This window comes from Coregonus lavaretus, assembly GCF_964263955.1.
Source record: "Coregonus lavaretus genome assembly, chromosome: 27".
In the NCBI taxonomy this organism is placed as follows: Eukaryota; Metazoa; Chordata; class Actinopteri; order Salmoniformes; family Salmonidae; genus Coregonus; species Coregonus lavaretus.
The window spans coordinates 15,374,034-15,401,842 of NC_140014.1; the positions used below are offsets into that span (position 1 = coordinate 15,374,034).

Genomic DNA, 27,809 nt, shown 5'->3' on the forward strand with positions numbered 1-27,809 from the left:
ATATTGACAATTTTATTTATTCTGCATCTTTGGCAACATAGCCAGCGTTCACATTTTAGTTACATATAAGCATCCTAAGCATCCACGGATTGCTAGACAGACTGTCTACATGCATTCCATTCCTTTTAAATTACAATCATCAAAGTGCTTATAAAAGTGCATATTTACAGAGTGCTAAAAACAGATAGAAAACATGAAAATCTTTGTAATGGAAGACTGATATTAAAAGGCACTGCACACAAATCAGCAGTTTAAGATGGTACTGCTGAGAAAAAGTTTGGGAGTTAAGCAAATATTTGGTATGAGAGGTCACGCAGTACCTTTCTGATGTCCCAATGTGGAGACGTTTAACACAACATGCACCTGCACGCCTGACCACAAGGGGGCTCTGTTGTGCCAACAAAGCCTAACTTTCACTACATGCCAATCACTAGCTAGATTTCCATCCAATTGGCGACAGATTTTCATGTGAATATTCTAAAATCCGTATGAAAACAATATGCAAATTTTCTCACCACAGATGTGTTTCCATCAAACTGACTTGTTGCGGATTACATGCTGTGCGTGATGACCTAGTACACATAAAAATAAGTTTTGCGCTTTAATTCCCACGTACCGAATAAAAAAAGTTCAATGGGTTACAATTGCATTTTCAATTCTACAGATGGTTTTGTCCAAAAACTGTTGCGTTATATAGCCCACTCTGGTTTTGGCACGTGGCTCTAGCTAACAGCTGGCAGATACAGTGCGGGTATAGGCTAGCCTCGGCCTACATGATCAGATTATTATGGGTACGGCAGCCAAGCATCGATCATCATGTCACCAGAATAAGACCCTTGATATGTATTGGAAAGGAGCATCAAGCTTATCACAGTGCACTTTCACCACCCTGTGAATCTGTAGCCTAATAAACTGCATGCTTTCCCGAGTCGTAGTGGGAGGACCACACAACATATCATTTCGTAACCAAGTTTACTTCAATATGATTGATGGTTATTATATCAGTAATTGAGCACAAAGGCGTTTCCACCACCATAATTCATGTTACCCACACAAAACTATCCCACCGTGTTGTACTGACATTTCCTGTTTCCATCAACCCAGTCGTTTACATGCATCAGGTAACTCATCCACATGAAATGGTTGGATGGAAATCTGGTTAATGACCATGTCAGCTAGTAGAAGGGTGAGTCACACTCCCTATCCTTCAACCAGTAGCAGTGAACTGTACCTCCCTTCGAGGCTTCCCTCATACACAGTCGTGGGCTTTACATCTCAAAGTGACGGTACATGCTCTCCACATATCCCAGAACCCTTTGCCAGTCTGGTCCTCCAGCCCTCAGCATCTCCTCCATGGTCTGTAAAACACAGAGGACTTCAATACGGCAGCATCTCATTCACTATTGAGTTTTGATACAAGCATACAACAATCTTGACACTAACACAGCTTCTGATTAAAGGAGACTCGACTCACCAGTGATGTTGTGATTCCAACATTCTCTCCAATCTTAAATGCCAGGCTGAGGTTCTCCCTCTATGGATAAAAGAATCAGCACCATGTTTGACAGGCAAATCAATAGGTGTGTGTGCAATGAATGCAAGTGTGTATGCATGTCTGTGTTACCCACCTTGCTGTCAGGGCTAAGTGTGCAGTAGGGGATGTGTGAGGGGAGGTAGCTGTGGTACAGAGCACAGAAGGCCAGACCATCCGCCCAGCTACTGCTGAAGTTAGTGATGTCAATATTCTGTCAATAGAGTGAGCGGGGGCAGAAAAAGGGTCAAGAAACCATCCTAATGAGTGTTTACTGATTACATATGGAATGCTCAACATTCTCTTTACATCAGAGTCTCCTAGCGTCCTTTCTCCTGACCCTGTTCAACACACACACACACACACACACAGCATTACAGTACCTTGTAGCCCTGAGTACGGTTCTGACACCAGCGCAGCAGAGAGTTCCTCTTGGAGCCGCCATGCCGGCGTAGCAGCAGACTGAAGCCATCCTGAGACCTGGTCTTAGAAGTCTTGTTAGGGGGCAGGTCTGTCAGGGCAGAGTTGTACTGGTTCAATGCTTCCTCCTGTTTCCCTGTAAAACACACAAATGATAGTATAATGTATTTTACCTGCTACATTACTGATCACAGGGTCAGATGGTCATGGTAGGATGAATGCACTGAAACGTGGTTGATTGGGGAACACACACACACACACACCTGTGTGAGTGCTGGACCAGCTGTCTTGCCTTTCCAACCCTCTTCTTCCTCTGGTTTGGCTTTGGTTCTGAAATGAGAGAACATAAACATTTTCTATTCATATGCTATTACATACTGTACCATACATTCCTTAAATGTTATTGAATGTTCCTCAATATTTCAAGACATTAGTAGATCACAAAACACATTCTAACTATTGTAATGACGCAACCTGCTGGAATAGTAATGGTTCTATATTTGCAGAGGTATGACACACAGATAAGCAGTTCGACCCAAAATTCTAAGTGGTCTCACCTTGTTTGTAGATCCAGCAATTGTGGCAGTATTGGACTGGGATGTTCCATTCTGTACAGTGGGGGAGTCTGAAGACACAGGTAGTCTGGAAAGGCTTCTGTGAAATCATGGAATGCGCTTTGATATTATTGGATGAACTCAACTCACACAGACACACTGCTCAGAAAATAATTTGTTGTTCAGCTCATCAGGGGTCAGACATGACAGCAAAGCTAACCGTTGTTGATACGCTTTATTCTCAGTTAGCTTTCCCCTTCAGTTCCAGTAGTAAAATCCGTTTTAAAATGGTTCTTTACAAATCAATGTCGTCGAGTGCCCTGCCTGTGAATGTCTCTTCCATTCCAAAGACCGCTTAACCCTCCTGACACCGATTCATCTGATTATGATGCTCGGTTTTTGATTTACAAATTATAGCAGTCCAAAATCCGTCTGGATTTTGCTAGAATAGCCAGCTATATAAATCATGGACATTAACCTTCATTACATTTATTTAAGTTAATGTATAGTTGAAATCATACAAACAGGTACTCACCTTGACCTCTCCTGTGTGACCATCCGTCGTGTCTCCCTCACATCACACCCCTCCTCTCCACTCCTCTCTTCATTGGTCACATTCATCAAGTACCGGTTGGCCACGCCCTTAGTGTCCATCCGAGCCTCTTCCACAACCACATTCTTAGTAACTTCTTCCTGGCTCCTCTTCTCCATCTCTTCATCTCCTCTTCCTACTCCTTGGCCCACCCTACTGAGCCCCCTCTCCCTGCCCCGGTGGGTCCCCTCCTGGGGCTCAGGTGTGCTGATCTCCCCAATCATCCTCTCCTTGCCCCGGGTCTTTTCCTGGCTCTGGGTCTTGGCCTGTCCTGGCCCCTGGTTCTGGGTGAGGTCGGCCAGTCTCTGCCTGCTCTCCCTCAACTCTCCTCTCAAGATGACCAGCTGCCCATCAGTCTCTTTCCTTCGCTGCTGGGCAACCGCCAGCTCCCGCTCTGTATCCTTCTGAGCCGTTCTGAACACGCCCAGTTCCTCCTCGGCCTCGGCCCTCAGCCGGTCGGCCACTGCTACTGCCACCTGCAGGTCACACTGGAACTGCTGCCACTCCCCTCGCTCAGTCTGAACAAAGGAAGACAGTGACAGTTCTCCTATGAACAACAATCCAGAGGTTGAATTGAGTGTGTTAGTGCTGGAACAAACATACATATGTGGACACCTGCTCTTCGAACAACTTATTCCAAAACCATGGGCATTAATATGGAGTTGGTCCCCCATTTGCTGCTCTAACAGCCTCCAATCTTGTTGGAACATTGCTGTGGGGACATGATTCCATTCACCCACAAGAGCATTAGTGAGGTCGGGCACTGATGTTGGGCGATTAGGCCCACAGTTGGCGTTCCAATTCATCCCAAAGGTGTTTGATGGGGTTGAGGTCAGGGCTCTGTGCAGGCCAGTCAAGTTCTTCCACACCTATCTCAAAAAACCATTTCTGTAAGGACCCCCCTTTGTGCACCAGGGCATTGTCATGCTGAAACAGGAAAGGGCCTTCCCCAAACTGTTGTCCAATGGCGGCGAGCTTTACAACACTCCATCCGACACTTGGCATTGCTTATGGTGATCTTAGGCTTGTGTGCGGCTGCTCTGCCATGGAAACCCATTTTATGAAGCTCCTGACAAACAGTTCTTGTGCTGACGTTGCTTCCAGAGGCAGTTTGGAACTCGGTAGTGAGTGTTGCAACCGAGGACGAGGACAGACGATTTTTACGTGCTACAGCACTCAACGGTCCATTCTGTGAGCTTGTGTGGCCTACCACTTCGCAGCTGAGCCGTTGTTGCTCCTAGATGTTTCCACTTCACAATAACAGTACTTACAGTTGACCGGGGCAGCTCTAGCAGGGCAGATATTTGACGAACTGACTTGTTGGAAAGGTGGCATCCTATGACGGTGCCACGTTGAAAGTCACTGAGCTCTTCAGTTAGGTCATTCTACTGCCAATGTGTCGTCTATGGAGATTGCATGACTGTGTACTTGATTTTATACACCGGTTAGCAACGGATGTGGCTGAACCAGCAGAATCCACTAATTTGAAGGGGTGTCCACATACTTTGTATATATAGTGTATGTACACTCTACAGCACAGCCTGGAGTTGCCCAATTCGGTCTTAATGTTTCTTTCTGTATTCACACCCAAAAAGGACAAGCCTTTACTCTTCGATCTCATAACATTTCTATATTCATTTGTCTGCCAACTGGGCCAGATTAATGCAGGGGCGCACTGGGGCTGAAGCACATGGGCCCATGTCTGTTTGGGGGAAGCAAAAATGATCCTACTATTATTACTATTTATAACAAATTATAAAGGAAATATATACAGTATATATACAGTATTTATTATATATGTAGCAGTGGAGGCTCCTCAGAGGAGGAAGGGGAGGACTATCCTCAGTGAATGTAATTAAAATCTAAATATTGAAACATTAAGAAAAGTTAACGTTTCCAGATAAAACTATACTAAATATACTGCTCAAAAAAATAAAGGGAACACTTAAACAACACAATGTAACTCCAAGTCAATCACACTTCGGTGAAATCAAACTGTCCACTTAGGAAGCAAGACTGACTGACAATAAATGTCACATGCTGTTGTGCAAATGGAATAGACAACAGGTGGAAATTATAGGCAATTAGCAAGACACCCCCAATAAAGAAGTGGTTCTGCAGGTGGTGACCACAGACCACTTCTCAGTTCCTATGCTTCCTGGCTGATGTTTTGGTCACTTTTGAATGCTGGTGGTGCTTTCACTCTAGTGGTAGCATGAGACGGAGTCTACAACCCACACAAGCGGCTCAGGTAGTGCAGCTCATCCAGGATGGCACATCAATGCGAGCTGTGGCAAGAAGGTTTGCTGTGTCTGTCAGTGTAGTGTCCAGAGCATGGAGGCGCTACCAGGAGACAGGCCAGTACATCAGGAGACGTGGAGGAGGCCGTAGGAGGGCAACAACCCAGCAGCAGGACCGCTACCTCCGCCTTTGTGCAAGGAGGAGCACTGCCAGAGCCCTGCAAAATGACCTCCAGCAGGCCACAAATGTGCATGTGTCTGCTCAAACCGTCAGAAACAGACTCCACGAGGGTGGTATGAGGGCCCGCCGTCCACAGGTGGGGGTTGTGCTTACAGCCCAACACCGTGCAGGTCGTTTGGCATTTGCCAGAGAACACCAACATTGGCAAATTCGCCACTGGCGCCCTGTGCTCTTCACAGATGAAAGCAGGTTCACACTGAGCACATGTGACAGACGTGACAGAGTCTGGAGACGCTGTGGAGAACGTTCTGCTGCCTGCAACATCCTCCAGCATGACAGGTTTGGCGGTGGGTCAGTCATGGTGTGGGGTGGCATTTCTTTGGGGGGGGGGGCGCACAGCCCTCCATGTGCTTACCAGAGGTAGCCTGACTGCCATTAGATACCGAGATGAGATCCTCAGACTCCTTGTGAGACCATATGCTGGTGCGGTTGGCCCTGGGTTCCTTCTAATGCAAGACAATGCTAGACCTCATGTGGCTGGAGTGTGTCAGCAGTTCCTGCAAGAGGAAGGCATTGATGCTATGGACTGGCCCGCCCATTCCCCAGACCTGAATCCAATTGAGCACATCTGGGACATCATGTCTCGCTCCATCCACCAACGCCACGTTGCACCACAGACTGTCCAGGAGTTGCCGGATGCTTTAGTCCAGGTCTGGGAGGAGATCCCTCAGGAGACCATCCCCCACCTCATCAGGAGCATGCCCAGGCGTTGTAGGGAGGTCATACAGGCACGTGGAGGCCACACACATTACTGAGCCTCATTTTGACTTGTTTTAAGGACATTACATCAACGTTGGTTCAGCCTGTAGTGTGGTTTTCCACTTTAATTTTGAGGGTGACTCCAAATCCAGACCTCCATGGGTTGATACATTTGATTTCCATTGATAATTTGTGTGTGATTTTGTTGTCAGCACATTCAACTATGTTAAGAAAAAAAAGTATTTAATATGATTATTTCATTCATTCAGATCTAGGATGTGTTGTTAAGTGTTCCCTTTATTTTTTTGAGCAGTGTATATTCATGTTACCAAATAATTGACTAAAACACACTGTTTTGCAATGAAGGCCTACAGTAGCCTCAGCAGCACTCTGTAGGGTAGCACCATGGTGTAGCCGGAGGACAGCTAGCTTCTGTCCTCCTCTGGGTTCATTGACTTCAATACAAAACCTAGGAGGCTCATGGTTCTCACCCCTTTCCATAGACTTACACAGTAATTATGACAACTTCCGGAGGACGTACTACACCCTATCAGAGTTATTGCAGCGTGATCTGACATGTTGTCCACCCAATCAAAGGATCAGAGAATGAATCTAGTACTAAAAGCATAAGCTAAAGCTAGCTAGCACTGCAGTGCATAAAATGTGGTGAGTAGTTGACTCAAAGAGAGCAAGACAATGGTTGAACAGTTTCAAACTAATTAATTTCTTCCAAAATTCAGAAGAAGCGAGAGAGAGCGAGAGCTCTATTTGGTTGTAATATTTTTACTTTCACTTAACTTGCAAATGCAGCTAGTTAGTTTAGCCTACTCAAACACCCAGCTCAAACAGAGAGGGATGCTATGTTAGCTAGCTGGCTATGGCCATCCAACACTGGAAGTCTTCCAAGTCAAGGTAATTTATTTCCAACAGGCCTGCCGGTGTAACTGCTAAACTGCTTCTGACTGTACACTGTACTACATGATTCCTAACGTGTTAATTCTAGTAGTTCTTGTTGACTATGATGTGACAACTATGTAAGCTGTATGTAGAGGCATAGCAGTCATGATATGAAAGTTCGGATTGTAAAGTTTTTTTTGCCTGGTCACAGACAGCTGATGTGTTCTGCACTAAAGTCAACAAGCAAAGTGAAAAGGTGAGAGGAGGAGAGCGCGTAGATAGTTGCGAGAAGGAATTACATATACAACGAGCAAATTGATCATGCTGTTTTTATGTGGCTGCTATGAAAGTGAACTGCTTGCGTGTGATCAGGGGTGTATTCATTCCGCTGATTCTGTTGAAAAACATTTATTCAACGGAAGCAAAGGAACGGGGATAAACATGCCTGAATTTGTCCAAAAGAAACTCTAATTTGCAAGTGTTTAAATAATTATGACACCCTAGATCAGCTAAATGCAGGCAAGAGTGTGCAAAGAGGTATTTAATGTGTCACTGTCACCTTGATTACTCAATTATCTCGACCTGTGCACCTACGTTGTCACATTCCAATGATAAGACTGGGGGGGATAAACAAAAATGCAATTTCAGAATGTGTGTGGGGGGGGACGACGACATGTCCCCCCCATCCCCAGTGAAAGTTGCACCCCTACAGGGAAATTGAGTATCATGTAGTAGCCTAAACCTATCAATGTTCCATTGGGTTGAGGAAATTGAATATGAATGACAGTCATCCAATATGCTGTAATAGAAATAAGGCCATACTCATAAAATAAGAATCCTCCTCCCTCATCTTAAACGGCACTGACCACCACTGATATATAGGATATATTTTGTATTTTTTACTGCAACCGTCAACCACAGGACAACTTAGGAGCCCGCTCTCAATGAGTGTACACAGCCTGCTGCTGCCGCTCTGCTAATCATCAGATGGGGAGAGGAGGTAGGGGCCCCACATGGGTAACTGGGGGGCCCTGCCTTGATTGGGTAACGGATTAATACAACAACAAAAATACTGCATAATAAATAAAATGTGAATGGTCAATTGTGTGAGTAAGGGGCCCAAACCCGTAGGGGGCCCAAGAGGGAAGAAATACATGTATTTTATTATATATTTTTTTATCTAACCCCAGGAGCCCACTCAATGTACAAAATACACCAGAGAGCATAATTTAGCCTCAGATGATCAATAGTTTATTAAAGAAAATAAGTGTGGTTTAATTTTTATCGCAAGCACATACAGGTCTCTGCCAAAATAAAATAAACTACAACATAAAGTTTCATAAAAGGGTGTTGGGCCATCACGAGCTGCCAGAACTGCTTGAATGCGCCTTTGCATAGATTCTATGCACCCTACACCATAAGATATACTTTGTACAGTGGCTTGCGAAAGTATTCACCCCCCTTGGCATTTTTCCTATTTTGTTGCCTTACAACCTGGAATTAAAACAGATTTTTTTTGGGGGGGGTTTGTATCATTTGATTTACACAACATGCCTACCACTTCGAAGATGCAAAATATTTTTTTGTGTGAAACAAACAAGAAAGACTAAAAAACAGAAAACTTGAGCGTGCATAACTATTCACCCCCCAAAGTCAATACTTTGTAGAGCCACCTTTTGCAGCAATTACAGCTGCAAGTCTCTTGGAGTATGTCTCTATGAACTTGGCACATTTAGCCACTGGGATTTTTGCCCATTCTTCAAGGCAAAACTGCTCCAGCTCCTTCAAGTTGGATGGGTTCCGCTGGTGTACAGCAATCTTTAAGTCATACCACAGATTCTCAATTGGATTGAGGTCTGGGCTTTGACTAGGCCATTCCAAGACTTTTCAATGTTTCCCCTTAAACCACTCAAGTGTTGCTTTAGCATTGTGCTTAGGGTCACTGTCCTGCTGGAAGGTGAACCTCCGTCCCAAATCTCTGGAAGACAAACAGGTTTCCCTCAAGAATGTCCCTGTATTTAGCGCCATCCATCATTCCTTCAATTCTGACCAGTTTCCCAGTCCCTGCTGATGAAAAACATTCCCACAACATGATGCTGCCACCACTATGCTTCACTGTGGGGATGGTGTTCTCGGGGTGATGAGAGGTGTTGGGTTTGCGCCAGACATAGCGTTTTCCTTGATGGCCAAAAAGCTCAATTTTAGTCTCATCTGACCAGAGTACCTTCTTCCATATGTTTTGGGAGTCTCCCACATGCCTTTTGGTGAACACCAAACATGTTTGCTTATTTTTTTCTTTAAGCAATGGCTTTTTTCTGGCCACTCTTCCGTAAAGCCCAGCTCTGTGGAGTGTATGGCTTAAAGTGGTCCTATGGACAGATACGCCAATCTCCGCTGTGGAGCTTTGCAGCTCCTTCAGGGTTATCTTTGGTCTCTTTGTTGCCTCTCTGATTAATGCCCTCCTTGCCTGGTCCGTGAGTTTTGGTGGGCGGCCCTCTCTTGGCAGGTTTGTTGTGGTGCCATATTCTTTCCATTTTTTAATAATGGATTTAATGGTGCTCTGTGGGATGTTAAAAGTTTCGTATATATTTTTATAACCCAACCCTGATCTGTACTTCTCCACAACTTTGTCCCTGACCTGTTTGGAGAGCTCCTTGGTCTTCATGGTGCCGCTTGCTTGGTGGTGCCCCTTGCTTAGTGGTGTTGCAAATTCTGGGACCTTTCAGAACAGGTGTATATATACACTGAGATCATGTGACAGAGCATGTGACACTTAAATAAAGTCCACCTTTGTGCAATCTAAATAATTATGTGACTTCTGAAGGTAATTGGTTGCACCAGATCTTATTAAGGGTCTTCATAGCAAAGGGGGTGAATACATATGCACGCACCACTTTTCTGTTATTTATTTTGTAGAATTTTTTAACAAATTTTTTTCATTTCACTTCACCAATTTGGACTATTTTGTGTATGTCCATTACATGAAATCCAGATAAAAATCCATTTAAATTACAGGTTGCAATGCAAAAAAATAGGAAAAACGCCAAAGGGATGAATACTTTTGCAAGGCACTGTATGATATACGTGTGTGTGTGTGTGTGTGTGTGTGTGTGTTTGTATATACACCTAATATTGTACAATATGTGTGGTGCTTCATTGGCCTGGGCTAATGTTTGTTTGAATTCAAGACCAGATTGATCTCAGTTTGTTAGTCAGAGTAGCCACTCATTTCGGTGTTATTAAAAAAAGCTGTCATGTAAATGACGTAGAATTGCATGAAATGCATTTTTTTTAAAAGGCAGATTTTTTCTAAGACCCTGTAAAAAACAATTGTGCGGAAATCCTAAAAACGCCTCTGCTCAACTGTAGCCTATGCCACACTTCAAACGTTATTATGGCTTTATTATAAAGGGCTTTTTCTTCAACAGTAAATTTACCACGCATCGAATTGCATCTTGGTGCACAGATTCATTTACAGAAAATGAGGGTGTGCCGTGAAGGGGGGGGGCTATGAAAAAACCAACGCCCCGGGCCTATGATTTCTTAATCCGGCCCTGTCTGCCAGCATCACATCATACACAGCACTGCACCTCTAGAGACTATAAGAGATTTAATGATTAAATATCCATTTGGCCTTCATAAACTGACAACAGTTGTACGGGATGAGACTGAGGCAAGCCTTAGCAAGTTCAGAGGAGTGGATCTAGCGAATCAAATGAGCCACATCGAGACCTGTGCCAATGAGTTGCTCTAAACAGCCCTGGCCCCATTCAGGTTCACTGACTCAGATCCACTAAACTGGAATGTGTGAGTTGTTAACAGCTCTTACTCCAAAATGGGTCAGCATGTTACCTCACTTGCACTGATATTAAAAGAACTGCACCAACGTAATGTCCCAATAAACATCCGCCATGTTTTCTTCACATATACTTTTCAAATTAGTGAAGATGCAGGAGAGGAGACCAGGTGAGAACACAACTTTAGACTATTGAGATACGTACACCGTGAGAGCATGCCCTCGCTCTGGACATGCACAAACACTGCCCTGTGGATAAAAGGTAGAGGCTCTCAAAACAGAGCTGCTGAGCCAAAAGGTAAACAATACTGAGTATTGCGAAAAGCAGTTGAGAGCAGCCGAAATACAGCACTATCCAGTTACAAAGCATGCAGAGGCACATAAGGTAACATGCAGATGGAATCAAGAGCAGAATGGGTGTGTGAGCATTGCAATGAGACCCGCAGAGAAATGTGGGAGTGTGGAGGAGTTGGCTTGTTTAGTAATTAAATGAAGAATGGATAGAGACGCGGAGGAGGAGAAACTGGCGCCAACTCGTTTCCTCATCTGACCAGTGACTCAAGACCACAGCTGGGGTCTATTATGTCGTCATTGGAGTCACACACACAGAGCATATTCTCTTCTGCCCCCTCTCTAACACACACACCTCTCCTCAGTCTTTTCCCTTTCATCACAACCACAAAGTGAAGTTCACCCCTCTCTCTAACACAGTAAACTTTAGAGCATGTACAACCACACACACTGAACAACCCGTTCTTACATTCTTTGATTCAAAGCCACAAACACACATTCTCGCACACACAGCCTCAGAGTTTAAACTGCCTTATGGCAGCAGAGACAAAGTGTTGTTTATTAGTACACATGATGCAACTCCTAATGCCAGATGGGAGAAAAGGACAACATGCGAAACCATTCTTTAGTAGCCTATGTTCTGAATCCTGTCTGTACAGCTAACTAACTGTCAGTGTGTCCAAATAAGGCACGTCTTAGACGGGAAACAGGATGGGCCACTCCTCCTCACACACAGAGATAACACTGTTGATTCTCCCTTAGACACACACATATCTACACCATTCTCCCTCTCGGTATCCCTGACCTAGTGACCCACCACAGGCACAGACTCGTATGCACCGACACATGCCGCATGCAAAGTCTCTTCAGGAGGGTTGTGGTTATTCCAGATGTGTGTATATCTCAGCTGGTGTGTGTGTGAGAGAGACAAAGAGACAGACAGAGAGAACCATCCATCTGTCCCCACGCCTCAGTTCACTTCCACACCCAGACTCCCAAATGCATACTTGGGGAAACAGACTCACTCTGCCGTGGGTTTTCTGCAGCTTTCCACACTCACTTGGGTGTGTGAACAACCAGTTCCCATACACTGACACTCATTAAGAGACCGGCTCAGTTCTTCCACAGCAGTTCCTACAAGGCCTGTGGATACACTCACCCACAATACACACATCTAGATCAAAGATTGTGTATGAGGAGTAGAAGCACTCACACAAGACCACCTGACAAGCCCACACTCCCACACACAGATGATATCTAACTTCTCCCCAGCCGCAACCATTTATTCTGCATTGCAAATTTGACACACAACCTTCATTTGGCATGTAAACATATTCAATCTCAGTTTCCAGAGCAGAAACCAAAGAGCTCATTCCTGGAAATCTGCAGCACTGTCCAACTGGAACTGATCCCAGAGCAGATCTGAGAGCTATTAAATCCTTGGGGGGGGGGGGGCAATAGATAGGGAAAGAGACTGGGTGGATGGACGGAGAGGGGTTGGAGAGGAGGAGAGGTGGACAGAAAGGACAGGAAGGAGGGGTTAGACAGGGAAGAGGAAGGGCAGAAGTGGGATCAGGAGGGAGCAACAGTTATGAGGTCATTGTTTGAGTTTCTATGCTGAGGGAGGGGTGGTGAGAGAGGAGCGGTGACCCCTCAGATGTCCAGAGGGAGAGAGCGGCACGGAAGAGCGAGAGCGCGCGGCGCGGGAGGGGGAGAGCGAGAGCGCGCGGTGCGGGAGGGGGAGAGAGCGAGAGCGCGCGGCGCGGGAGGGGGAGAGAGCGAGAGCGCGCGGCGCGGGAGGGGGAGAGAGCGAGAGCGCGGGAGGGGGAGAGAGCGAGAGGCGCGGGGAGGGGGAGAGAGCGAGAGAGCGCGGCGCGGGGAGGGGGAGAGAGCGAGAGAGCGCGGCGCGGGGAGGGGGAGAGAGCGAGAGAGCGCGGCGCGGGGAGGGGGAGAGAGCGAGAGCGCGGCACGGGAGGGGGAGAGAGCGAGAGCGCGGCACGGGAGGGGGAGAGAGCGAGAGCGCGGCACGGGAGGGGGAGAGAGCGAGAGCGCGGCACGGGAGGGGGAGAGAGCGAGAGCGCGGCACGGGAGGGGGAGAGAGCGAGAGCGCGGCACGGGAGGGGGAGAGAGCGAGAGCGCGGCACGGGAGGGGGAGAGAGCGAGAGCGCGGCACGGGAGGGGGAGAGAGCGAGAACGCGGCACGGGAGGGGGAGAGAGCGAGAGCGCGGCACGGGAGGGGGAGAGAGCGAGAGCGCGGCACGGGAGGGGGAGAGAGCGAGAGCGCGGCACGGGAGGGGGAGAGAGCGAGCAACACGGGAGGGGGAGATAGAGAGCAATTGTCTATAAGGTCCTTCAGTTGAGCAGTGAATTTCAAACCACAAAGACCTGGGAGGTTTTCCAATGCCTCGCAAAGAAAAGCACCTATAGCATATCCCTTTGAGCATGGTGAAGTTATTAATTACAATTTGGATGGTGTATCAATACACCCAATCACTACAAAGATACAGGCGTCCTTCCGAACTCAGGAAGGAAGGAAACCGCTTAGGAATTTTACCATGAGGCCAATGGTGAGGGCGAGAGGGCGCGGCACGTGAGGGCGAGAGGGCGCGGCACGGGAGGGGGGGAGCGAGACAGCGGCACGGGAGGGGGGGAGCGAGACAGCGGCACGGGAGGGGGGGAGAGAGACAGCGGCACGGGAGGGGGGGAGAGAGACAGCGGCACGGGAGGGGGGGGAGAGAGACAGCGGCACGGGAGGGGGGGGAGAGAGACAGCGGCACGGGAGGGGGGGAGAGAGACAGCGGCACGGGAGGGGGGGAGAGAGACAGCGGCACGGGAGGGGGGGAGAGAGACAGCGGCACGGGAGGGGGGGAGAGAGACAGCGGCACGGGAGGGGGGGAGAGAGACAGCGGCACGGGAGGGGGGGAGAGAGACAGCGGCACGGGAGGGGGGGGAGAGAGACAGCGGCACGGGAGGGGGGGAGAGAGACAGCGGCACGGGAGGGGGGGAGAGAGACAGCGGCACGGGAGGGGGGGGAGAGAGACAGCGGCACGGGAGGGGGGGGAGAGAGACAGCGGCACGGGAGGGGGGGAGAGAGAGCGGCACGGGAGGGAGAGAGAGAGCGGCACGGGAGGGAGAGAGAGAGCGGCACGGGAGGGGGAGAGAGAGAGCGGCACGGGAGGGAGAGAGAGAGAGCGGCACGGGAGGGAGAGAGAGAGCGGCACGGGAGGGAGAGAGAGAGCGGCACGGGAGGGAGAGAGAGAGAGCGGCACGGGAGGGAGAGAGAGAGAGCGGCACGGGAGGGAGAGAGAGCGGCACAGGACGGGAGGGAGAGAGAGAGCGCAATTGTCTGTAAGGTCCTTCAGTTGAGCAGTGAATTTCAAACCACAAAGACCAGGGAGGTTTTCCAATGCCTTGCGAGAGAGAGAACGGCACGGGAGGGGGAGAGAGAGCGGCACGGGAGAGAGAGAGAGCGGCACGGGATGGGGGGAGAGAGAGCGGCACGGGATGGGGGGAGAGAGAGAGCGGCACGGGGGGAGGGAGAGAGAGAGCGGCACGGGAGGGGGGAGAGAGAGAGCGGCACGGGAGGGGGGAGAGAGAGAGCGGCACGGGAGGGGGGAGAGAGAGAGCGGCACGGGAGGGGGGAGAGAGAGCGGCACGGGAGGGGGGAGAGAGAGCGGCACGGGAGGGGGGAGAGAGAGCGGCACGGGAGGGGGGAGAGAGAGCGGCACGGGAGGGGGGAGAGAGAGCGGCACGGGAGGGAGAGAGAGAGCGGCACGGGAGAAGGGAGAGAGCGGCACGGGAGAAGGGAGAGAGCGGCATGGGAGGGAGAGAGAGAGAGCGGCACGGGAGGGAGAGAGAGAGCGGCACGGGAGGGAGAGAGAGAGCGGCACGGGAGGGAGAGAGAGAGCGGCACGGGAGGGAGAGAGAGCGGCACGGGAGGGAGAGAGAGAGCGACACGGGAGGGAGAGAGAGAGCGACACGGGAGGGAGAGAGAGCAATTGTCTGTAAGGTCCTTCAGTTGACCAGTGAATTTCAAACCACAAAGACCAGGGAGGTTTTCCAATGCCTCGCAAAGAAAAGCACCTATAGCATATCCCTTTGAGCATGGTGAAGTTATTAATTACAATTTGGTTGGAGTATCAATACACCCAATCACTACAAAGATACAGGCGTCCTTCCGAACTCAGTTGCCGGAAAGGAAGGAAACCGCTTAGGAATTTTACCATGAGGCCAATGGTGACTTTAAAAGAGTTAGAGTTTAATGGCTGTGATAGGAGAAAACTGAGGATGGATCAACAGCATTGTAGTTACACCACAATACGCACCTAAATGACAGAGTAAAATTAAGGAAGCCTGTACACAAAAATATTCCAAAACATGCATCCTGTTTAAATTAAGCACTAAAGTAAAACTGCAAAAAATATGTGGCAAAGAAATTAACTTTAAGTCCTGAATACAACACGTTATGTTGGGGGAAAAACCAACACAGCACTGTGTATCACTCTTCATATTTCCAAGTACGGTTGTGGCTGCATCATGTTATGGGTATGCTTGTCATCGGGAAGGACTAGGGAGTCTTTTTGGGGTAAAAATAAACAGAATAGAGCTAAGCACAGGCAAAATCCTAGAGGAATACCTGCTTCAGTCTGCTTTTCAACAGACACTGGGAGACAAATTCACCTTTCAGCAGGACAATAACAGTGTTTCCCAGCAAGGGTGTACTTGTTTCCCAACCTGGGGGTACTTGGTTTATCAACAGGGGGTACTTGAGAAGACTCATGAGACCATAGGCTTACTGGTAAAATGCACAAGGGTGTACTTCAGGGGTACTCCGGGCAGAGCAAAATGTACTTGTTGGTACATTAACCAAAATAGTTTGGGAACCACTGACCTAAAACACAAGGCCAAATATACACTGGAGTTGCTTACCAAGATGACATTGAATGTTCCTGAGAGGCCTAGTTAGAGTTTTGACTTAAATTGGCTTGAAAATCTATGGCAAGACTTGAAAATTGCTGTCTAGCCATGATCTACAGACTTGACAGAGCTTGAAGAATGTTTTAAAAATGTGCAAATATTGTACAATCCAGGTGTGCAAAGCACTTTCCCAGAAAGACTCACAGCTGGAATCACTGCCAAAGGTGAGCCTAAAATGTATTGACTCAGGGGTGTGAATACTTACGTGAATGAGATATTTCTGTATTTCATTTTCAATAAATCTGCTAAAATGTCTAAAAACATGTTTAATCAATTTTGAATTCAGGCTGTAACACAACTAAATGTGGAATAAGACAACTGGTATGAATACTTTCTGAAGGCACTGTGTACAGTGCCTTTGGAAAGTATTCAGACCCCTTGACTTTTTCATCACCGCACAGCTATTTTCAGGTCTCTCCAGAGATGTTCGATCAGGTTTGGCTGGGCCACTCAAGGACATTCAGGGACTTGTCCCGAAGCCACTCCTGCGTTGTCTCCCAGTCCCTGCCGCTGAAAAACATCCCCACAACATGATTCTGCCACCACCATGCTTCACCGTAGGGATGGTGACAGGTTTCCTCCAGACGTGATGCTTGGCATTCAGGCTAAAGAGTTCAATCTTGGTTTCATCAGACAAGATAATCTTGTTTCAATGGTCTGAGAGTCTTTAGGTACCTTTTGGCAAACTCCAAGCCGGCTGTTATGTGCCTTTTACTGAGGAGTGGCTTCCATCTGGCCACTCTACCATAAAGGCCTGATTGGTGGAGTGCTGCAGAGATGGTTGTCCTTCTGGAAGGTTCTCCCATCTCCACAGAGGAACTCTAGAGCTCTGTCAGACCATCGGATTGTTGGTCACCTCCCTGACCAAGACCCTTTTCCCTCGATTGCTCAGTTTGGCCGGGTGGCCAGCTCTAGGAAGTCTTGCTGGTTCCAAACTTCTTCCATTTAAGAATGATGGAGGCCACTGTTTTCTTGGGGACCTTCAATGCTGCAGAAATGTGTTGGTACCCTTCCCCAGATCTGTGCACCGACACAATCCTGTCTCTGAGCTTTACAGACAATTCCTTCGACCTCATGGCTTGGTTTTTGCTCTGACATGCACTGTCAACTGTGGGACCTTATATAGACAGGTGTGTGCCTTTCCAAATCATGTCCAATCAATTTAATTTACCACAGGTGGACTCTAATCAAGTTGTAGAAACATCAAGGATGATCAATGGAAACAGGATTTACCTGAGCTCAATTTCGAGTCTCATTGCAAAGGGTCTGAATACATTTTTTATCAATTTGCAAACATTTCTAAAAACCTGTTTTCCCTTTGTCATTATTTGGGTATTGTGTGTAGATCGCTGAGGATTTTTATTTATTTAATCCATTTTAGAATAAGGCTGTAACGTAACAAAATGTGGAGGGGTCTGAATACTTTCCGAAGGCACTGTATGTACAGTGTGTGTGTATATATCAGTGTGTGTGTGTGTGTGCGTAAAGGGGAGATCAAGATTATCTCAGATCGTTTCCTCCTTGACCTCTCAGGATCTCAGGAGGGGTCTAGGACAGGAAGAGGCCCATTAACTGGACTGCGTCTCCCAGAGGCCCTTGCTCTGTTCCATTTCTGGGTGGAGATGACAGGATGTCTTTTGTTGTTATCTCCTGAGCTAAGAGGTTACACGCCGTGAACCCCAGCTCCTACCTCTGCCTCTAGGATTATGTAATTTCCTGTTTACGTTTCTAAATCTATCCACCAAAAACTCTCCCCAATACACCTCTCCAAGTAAACTGAACAAAAATATAAACACAACATGTAAAGTGTTGGTCCCTTCATGAGCTGAAATAAAAGATCACAGAAAATGTCAATAAGCAAATTTTTTACATCCCTTTTAGTAAGCAGGTGTGGCATATCAAGAAGCTGATTAACCTTGTGCTGGGGACAATTAAAGACCACTCTAAAATGTGCAGTTTTGTCAAACACCACAATGCCACAGATGTCTCAAGTTTTGAGGGAGTGTGCAATTGGCATGCTGACTGCAGGAATGTCCACCACCGAGTTGTTTTTTTTTTTTAAGGGGGTAGATTGTAATTTCCATCAATGTAATTGTCTGCATCACTCCCAATCCCCCATGTTTTTTTTTTCTTGCATACACACACACACACACACACACACACACACACACACATATACATGCATATCTTTTTAAAAATATATTTCCCTTTATTACTTTCCAACCCCACCACCCCTTCCTTAATTGGAGTAAACTAGTGAACAACAACGTTTAGGCCTCTACTTCCAGCTTATACATACTATATACATTTTATGGACACAGTCAATTTTACAATAATTATATTTTGTTTGTTTTTACTCCTGAACTTCCTCTACCCCGCAACCTCTCCGATCATTTTCATGATGTCCATCCGGTTTGCTTCTATATGCCATATCCTTCTACCTGTGCTCTTTCACAAAAGCTCTCAACCTATAACCTATATACTTATTATGGACACAGTATGCTTTCCATTAGTTATCTTTTTGTTATTAGTCGTTGTTAGTTGTTAATAGTCCCATCCTTCAGCTCTATTCAACACCTCCCATCTATCTCTTAACACCATATTGGATTTCTATTTGCCATATATTTTTCAGCTGTACTGTGATGTTTCACAAAAGTTCTGAACCCTTCTATTCTCATTGTTTCTACAAATTGTAAATAAACATGTTTGCTAAAAGTATTATTATATTATTGATCGATTGACTATGACTTTTCAGATCACCCAGTAGTGCTATCTGCAGGGATAGCTCCAGGTTAATATTGCAATCCTTCAGCCATTACTGGACCTGTGTCCAAAAACAAGCTACAAATGGACAGTACCAAAACAAATGATCTAATGATTCTGTCTCTTCGCAGCAAAATCTGCAGAGCTGAGAAGATTGCATCCCCCATATAAATAACATTATATTGGTAGCAAGAATTTTGTATAATAATTTTAATAGAAAAATACTAAGTTTTGAATATGGCGTCGTTTTGCGTATGAGTTCATAAACACTATGCCATTGAATCGGTACGTCAAAAATCTCTTCCCAACTATTTTGCAATCTATATGGGACAGCTGTCAATCCTTTGGTCCTTAAATGAAACTGGTATACTTTTTTATTTATCACAATTTTCTATAACCAATTATGTTCTTTAATGCAGGGCCGACAGACAAGTTCCTTACTTTTACCCCCTTTCACTTTCCTCTTCCATTTTTGCGGTAATGCTGCAATTATTTGGTTGTAATTTTGGGTAGAGCAGACATTACCATATGTTTTTGTTAGCTGCATGTGCGACATAACTCCACCAGTCCTACCGATGATATCATTTACGAAGATTATACCTTTTAAAAACATTTTTTTCAAAAAATAATGATTTGTTCTGTCGTTTAAGGATGATTAAATTGAAATTGCATCCAACTTCTCTATGGCTTGTTTAAGAAATAGTGACATTTGGGAGATTATTTCCTTTTCAAATAACTGAAACAGAGGTTGTAATCTGAATAAAGGGAAAAGGGCAATTCTTGAACATGGGGTGAGACAATCTTACTAATTTGCTAGAGAACCAGTTCGGATTTAAGTATAACTTTTGTATGACTGAAGCTTTTAGTGATAGGTCTAATGCTTTAATATTTATTAATTTCTGTCCTCCGAATTCATATTCATTACATAAATAACTTTTTACTACATTTAACATATTTTGGTTGTAATCCAGAGCGGTTAGAAAATGTATCTAGATCCTCTATGAGGCTGTGGAGGGATTCAAATTGTGGATTTAAAAGAAAACATGAATCATCAGCGTACAATGACACCTTTGTTTTTAAGCCCTGGATTTCTAATCCCTTGATATTACTGTTGGATCTGATTTTAATAGCTAACATTTCGATAGCCATAATAAATAGATATGCCGATAGTGGACAACCTTGTTTCACTCCTCTTGACAGTTTAAAACTTTAGGAGAAATAGACATTTACTATTTTACACCTAGGGTTACTATACATTATTTAAATCCATTTTTTACGAGATTCTCCAAAATTGAAATGCTCCAGGCATTTATATATAAACTCCAGTCGTACTTTATCAAATGCCTTTTCAAAGTCTGCTATGAATAGCAGCCCTGGTTTCCCAGATTTTTCATAGTGTTCTATTGTTTCCAGTACTTGCCTTATATTATCTCCAATGTATCATCCATGTAAAAAACCTGTCTTATTAGAATTAATAATGTCCGACAATACCTTTTTAATTCTATGCGCTATACATTTTGCTAGAATTTTTGCATCCAACATTGAAGTGTAAGGGGCCTCCAATTTCTTTAATGGACTGGATCTTTATATTTCCCACTTGTATCCTGTTTCAGTAATAATGAAAATCAGACCTTTTTCTTGAGTGTCTGATAATCTACCATGTACATAGGAGTGGTTAAAAACATGCCATTAACGGTCCTCTGAGTATATCAAAAAAGGTTTGGTATACCTCGACTGGTATGCCATCCAACCCTGGAGTTTTCCTGGACTTAAAGTATTTAATTGCATCCAGAAGTTCCTCCTCCGTAATTTCACCTTCACATGAGTCTTTCTGTATGGCTGTTAATTTTACATTATCAATAGAAAAAAAATCCCTACAATTAGCTTCAGTTAGAGGAGATGGAGGCGACTGAAATGAAAACATACTTAAAGTACTTTGCTTCCTCCTTCAAAATATATTTTGGTGAATCATAGCGCTGTCATTTGTAACCAGTTAGTCAATTTTTTTGGTAGCATTTCTATGTTGAAGATTAAAAAATAATTTGGTGCATTTTTCCCCATATTCCATCCAGTTTGCTTTATTTTTATAATATATTACACTTGATCTTTCTTGAATAAGTTTCTCCATTTCTTTTTGTTTTTCCTCTAATTTATTCTGAGCCTCTGTTACAGTTTTTATTGCTATCTGTTCTGTTAGACCTTCTATTTCCTTTGTTAGTATGGACTCTTGACCTAAATTGCTTTTGTTTTCGAGATGAGTACTGAATTGCATGGCCTCTAAAGGCACATTTAAAAGTGTCCCATACAATAAGGGGATTTGCTGTACCTATGTTATGTCGGAAAAAAATCAGTTATACATTCCTCTGTCCTAGTTAAAAACAAGTTATCATCCAATAGGCTTTGATTAAATTTCCAATATCCTCGCCCATGTGGAAATTCAGTAAGAGTAATGGTCCTCTGTAGCTCAGCTGGTAGAGCACGGCGCTTGTAACGCCAAGGTAGTGGGTTCGATCCCTGGGACCACCCATACACAAAAAAAAAATGTATGCACGCATTACTGTAAGTCGCTTTGGATAAAAGCGTCTGCTAAATGGCATATTATTATTATTATATTATTTAATGTATATGCCAATTATATGATGGTCCGACCGCATTCTGTCCCCTATCAACCCTTTTATAACTTTTGGTGCCAACGAGAATGACATAAGAAAGAAGTCAAGACGACTAGCTTGCACCCACAAAACAGAAGCAGGTCAACCGCCAAAAGCATTTCCAATGCTCTCACCTCAATATATTATATAGCTATTTAAAAATATACAGTGAGGGAAAAAAGTATTTGATCCCCTGCTGATTTTGTACGTTTGCCCACTGACAAAGAAATTAGTCTATAATTTTAATGGTAGGTTTATTTGAACAGTGAGAGACAGAATAACAACAAAAGAATCCAGAAAAACGCACGTCAAAAATGTTATAAATTGATTTGCATTTTAATGAGGGAAATAAGTATTTGACCCCCTCTCAATCAGAAAGATTACTGGCTCTCAGGTGTCTTTTATACAGGTAACGAGCTGAGATTAGGAGCACACTCTTTTTTAAGGGAGTGCTCCTAATCTCAGTTTGTTACTTGTATAAAAGACACCTGTCCACAGAAGCAATCAATCACATTCCAAACTCTCCACCATGGCCAAGACCAAAGAGCTCTCCAAGGATGTCAGGGACAAGATTGTAGACCTATACAAGGCTGGAATGGGCTACAAGACCATCGCCAAGCAGCTTGGTGAGAAGGTGACAACAGTTGGTGCGATTATTCACAAATGGAAGAAACACAAAATAACTGTCAATCTCCCTCGGCCTGGGGCTCCATGCAAGATCTCACCTCGTGGAGTTGCAATGATCATGAGAACAGTGAGGAATCAGCCCAGAACTACACGGGAGGATCTTGTCAATGATCCCAAGGCAGCTGGGACCATAGTCACCAAGAAAACAATTGGTAACACACTACGCCGTGAAGGACTGAAATCCTGCAGCGCCCGCAAGGTCCCCCTGCTCAAGAAAGCACATATACAGGCCCGTCTGAAGTTTGCCAATGAACATCTGAATGATTCAGAGAACTAGGTGAAAGTGTTGTGGGCAGATGAAACCAAAATCGAGCTCTTTGGCATCAACTCAACTTGCCGTGTCTGGAGGAGAAGGAATGCTGCCTATGACCCCAAGAACACCATCCCCACCGTCAAACATGGAGGTGGAAACATTATGCTTTGGGGTTGTTTTTCTGCTAAGGGGACAGGACAACTTCACCGCATCAAAGGGACGATGGACGGGGCCATGTACCGTCAAATCTTGGGTGAGAACCTCCTTCCCTCAGCCAGGGCATTGAAAATGGGTCGTGGATGGGTATTCCAGCATGACAATGACCCAAAACACACGGCCAAGGCAACAAAGGAGTGGCTCAAGAAGGAGCACATTAAGGAACGTCTGACCTCTGTGATTGCCAACAAGGGTTTTGCCACCAAGTACTAAGTCATGTTTTGCAGAGGGGTCAAATACTTATTTCCCTCATTAAAATGCAAATCAATTCATAACATTTTTGACATGCGTTTTTCTGGATTGTTGTTGTTGTTGTTATTCTGTCTCTCACTGTTCAAATAAACCTACCATTAAAATTATAGACTGATCATGTCTTTGTCAGTGGGCAAATGTAGAAAATCAGCAGGGGATCAAATACTTTTTTCCACCTCACTGTATATCTATTCAAATATCTTACATATCTTAATTTCCATCATTATCAATTAATATGCGTAATAATGTCGGCCCTTCATGCGAAGCATTGTTACCTACAGTGAGGGAAAACAGTATTTTATCCCCTGCTGATTTTGTACGTTTGCCCACTGACAAAGACACGATCAGTCTATAATTTTAATGGTAGGTTTATTTGAACAGTGAGAGACAGAATAACAACAACAACAATCCAGAAAAACGCATGTCAAAAATGTTATGAATTGATTTGCATTTTAATGAGGGAAATAAAGTATTTGACCCCTCTGCAAAACATGACTTAGTACTTGGTGGCAAAACCCTTGTTGGCAATCACAGAGGTCAGACGTTCCTTAATGTGCTCCTTCTTGAGCCACTCCTTTGTTGCCTTGGCCGTGTGTTTTGGGTCATTGTCATGCTGGAATACCCATCCACGACCCATTTTCAATGCCCTGGCTGAGGGAAGGAGGTTCTCACCCAAGATTTGACGGTACATGGCCCCGTCCATCGTCCCTTTGATGCGGTGAAGTTGTCCTGTCCCCTTAGCAGAAAAACACCCAAAGCATAATGTTTCCACCTCCATGTTTGACAGTGGGGAAATACACCTTGCCACCAAGTACTAAGTCATGTTTTGCAGAGGGGTCAAATACTTTATTTCCCTCATTAAAATGCAAATCAATTTATAACATTTGACATGCGTTTTTCTGGATTTTGTTGTTGTTGTTCTGTCTCTCACTGTTCAAATAAACCTACCATTAAAATTATAGACTGATCATTTCTTTGTCAGTGGGCAAACGTACAAAATCAGCAGGGGATCAAATACTTTGTTCCCCTCACTGTATATTCCCAGCCATGTGAAATCCATAGATTAGGGCCTAATCAATTTATTTCAATTGACAGATTCTCACATGAACTGTAACTCAGTAACATCAATGAAATTGTTGCGTTTATATTTTTGTTTAGTATACTTAGACAAATGCTAAATAAAGAATAGTAGCAACACCTAAAACAAAGTTTTCCAACCTAAAAACACACCTGGGCTTAATACTTAGATTAAAGGAAGGGAATCTGTCACGTTCTATTGTCTGAGTTTGTAGCAATGATGACCCTCACGCCACATTGTTTGTGCTTTAGTCAACTCTTCTCTGCAGTGTTCCTTTGTTATCATGCCAAATGTACTGCATGGCATGACAACAATAGTTAAAAGAGTTGGCTAAAGCACAATTTGATCTGGGACTAGGCTAAAGCTGAAGGGTTACAGTACGTAGAATCTGTTTCTGGATTTGGAAACAGGACAGCTCTTGTCCTGAGGTCAGTTTATTGGGATGTCTTGTTAATGTTTCTCACCTGCATGGTCTCCCTCAGACTTTGGACCTCTATGGTCAACTCCTGACGTTCCACCAGCAGAAGCTTCAACACATCTGACAGACGGGGGAGAGAGAAAAGGAGAGAAAAAGAAAGTGAGAGAGGGGAGAAGAGAATAGAAAAATATGTGTTTGTTCAGAGGTATGAGATCAGAAATATGATATTGTAGGATTATTTTAGGCATTGCTAGAAAGAGGGTGTTTTAATGTCCATGTACGGTATGTACAGTATGTGCTGCTCTTACCCACGCTGCTCAGTGCAGCATACTGACTGGGACTGAGACCCAGTGCTGTCCTACACTCCTCCACCAGTCTCTCCATCTCTCCCTGGTTGTCTGCAGTCCTATGGACCTCCAGCATGGACTGGCTCAGCCCACTGTCCTTTTCCTTCCAGCTATGCTCAGAGGGGCTGACCGGGCTGGCCGAAAACAAGGGGCTATCCAGAGATGGAGGACTCTTGGTGGGGCTAATCATTGAGCTATTCCCCTGGGATACAGGAGTCCTGGGAGTAGAGCAGTTGGAGCCTCCATTAAGCCCCATCACAACGCGCCCTTCAGGTGCTGCTGCATCACTTCCTGTCTTGCCCTGCAGGGAGATAAACCCAGGACCAATCACAGAGTAGCCTGGGCTTACAGGCAGGGAGGGTAGTAGTCTCTTCCCACTTTGGGCTGGGGCTGGAGCTGGGGCCGGAGCTGTGGCTGGGACCGGCTGGCCTGGTGTAGAGGGTGTGAGCTGCGTGAGAGCAGTCAGGGTGGAGGTCACTGGCGAAGTAGGGGGGGTGTGGAACACATCCAAGTTGGGCCCTGGAGAGAATATGAGCAACAACGCAAAAGTGTGAGTGAGAGACACAGCCAGACCGTCAGAGAGACAGGCAGACAGACAAAAAGAGTGTGAGAGTGAGTGCAGTGGTCACTGGTTGGGCATGTATAGTGTGACGGCATGCAAAGATGCCAGGATGACTAATCCAGACCATCAACTCCCCACAATACTCAGGCTCTCATTCTCAGGATGAATGGGCCATTGCTTGTCAGGAGACACACATTCCTCTGCACTGCTGATCTACACCACCACTGACCCTAAGTCCTCCTTTGTCCTTGGTTTAAACAGATATTCTCTAAGCTTAATGGATATCATTCCTGATAGAGTTCAACAATACAAGTTATGGAAAGTGATGCATCATAATCAGGTAAATCTCAACCCACAGCAAATTCAGTGACTGGCCGTAACTCCCCACTTCCACCGCTGCCTTTTATTCACCCATTCCAAGCCATAATGTGTGTGTGCGTCAGTCTGCCAGCATTAGGCTTGCCAGGATTAATCTGTTGCCCTTGTGCTGAGCTGGGGAATTCTGCAGATTCATCACAGCTTGGGTAGCAAAGCCTGACAAATCGCAAGGGGACGCGAGGAGAATGACCACCAAGCAACACACACACAGGAACCAAGCCAAGATTCCTACTCCCTGGCCCACGCACACTCTGTATCCATCTCTCCATTTGTGTTCTCCAATCTCTAGTATCTCCTCACTCCCTCGTCTCATTCCTTCTGTCTATTAATGCCTTTCTCTGTCCATCCCCCTTCGGTCTTTTCACCATTGACTAAAAGCTGAAATACGTATGCGAGCATCCCTCCAGGTATGCTGTCTTTGTTCTCTGGAGGAAAAGTCAAGACACTTCAGAGACAGCTGTTCAGCACAACAGGAGGGTTGACAGGTTAAGTAAGGAGTGAGTGTGTGTGTGTGTGTGTGTGTGTGTGTGTGTGGGTGGTATTTTGGGGAGGCAGAGGGTACCTGTGGGTCCATGGCCATCCTTGCTGGAGAAGTTACCCATGATGCAGTGGGAAAGTGGGCAACACACCAGTGGCCCTGGCCTTTATTGGCTCTCTGTCAGGACAGAGCTGAGGATGCAGAGGAGACCTGCACAACAAATCAGTATGATTAATCATCTCCAATATGGCACTGCAGAATTATGTAATGTTCCACATGGGAAATGATGCACCACTGAATAACATCCCACTTCTCTAATCATACACATAGCAATTATCTAATCACTCTTGATATAGATTGGTGTGACACCAATCTATATTAAAAGTTATTAGAGAAGTGAAATGGGAAAAGACTACTTGTCTCACATGGAAACCAATCACTTGAATTTGACCCTCCTGCATAAGCCCAGTAAGAGCAAGGACGTGAGTGTACATCCAGACTAAACATTAGACATCTTAGTTCTGCACCATGTTCATTTGAATGTTGATTTGAATTGTGTACCACCTTTGGAGCAAAACAAAGCCTACAACAAACCAAAGCACATTTTAGTGAGGGATAGAACAGATGACAATAGAACCCCACAACTCCATTTTAGTAGTTATAATAAACCAGTGGCTGGATCTTAAATGTATCGTCTAATCTGTCAGTGAGATCGGTCCAAAGCCTGCCAATACATGACTGAGGCGCTGGCAGTACTCAACTTTAATTATCCACATTTGTAGCTGACTAATGACGGAGATAACTCAAGCCTCAGTGGCTTTGGGCGTTTGCATTGTTCTCCCATGTTAAATGAACACGAAGGCCCTATTCAATATCTAAATTGGATGATTGATAGCCAAACGAAGTTGAATGCATGTAGCCCTAGAGCTACAGAACCGCACCTTTCCCCTAAAATTAATTTACAGGCGCAATTGAGTCGCCCCATCAAACATCCTAAAAGTCATTAACGTATATATTTATAAGGAAGGAGAAGAGCAAACATTTAATTGTTTTACAAACACAAAACCCGTTACAAAGAAATGTGAAAGTTGGCTGACACATTTCTTTCCAAACAGTGACGCATTTATCAAGCTTTTTACTCAGTGAAAAAAGTAACTGTAGGCCTACACACCCTTTAAACTTTAAAGTAGTAGTTTTATTTTTAATCCCTTTCTTTTCCTCCTCGTGCAAATATAATCCGTTTGATCTCCTCCTTACCTACCTTCCCGCTGTAGCCGATCTGTCCTCTTTGTCAATGCGGTGGGGTTGGCGGAGGTTGCGCACCACGAACGAGGATGAAGTAGCCAAACGCACCAACTCCGCTTGTTCAAGGTGAAGTAGGCCTATAAACTCTTGTTTCTCTCATGAGAACCCCCAATATGTCATGTGACAAGTATTTTATAACAGAACTTAATGCATCTTCATCGTTATCAACTTTATCTAACGTTC

The 27,809-nt window shown here is 45.2% G+C and overlaps 1 protein-coding gene across 1 annotated transcript; it reads right to left on the reverse strand.

The window, feature by feature from the left end:
- Positions 1 to 27,630, reverse strand: LOC311102703 (uncharacterized protein). Its single transcript, XM_084144075.1, has 11 exons — positions 27,579 to 27,630; positions 26,406 to 26,531; positions 24,865 to 25,422; positions 24,603 to 24,676; positions 3,041 to 3,615; positions 2,509 to 2,605; positions 2,215 to 2,281; positions 1,915 to 2,087; positions 1,629 to 1,745; positions 1,475 to 1,534; positions 1 to 1,358 (listed from the first exon to the last, which is right to left on the reverse strand). The coding sequence occupies exons 2-11, from the start codon at positions 26,443 to 26,445 to the stop codon at positions 1,269 to 1,271; spliced, it is 1,851 nt and encodes a 616-aa protein (XP_084000201.1). The 5' UTR covers positions 26,446 to 26,531; positions 27,579 to 27,630; the 3' UTR covers positions 1 to 1,268.
- Between the last annotated feature and the right edge of the window lie 179 nt (positions 27,631 to 27,809).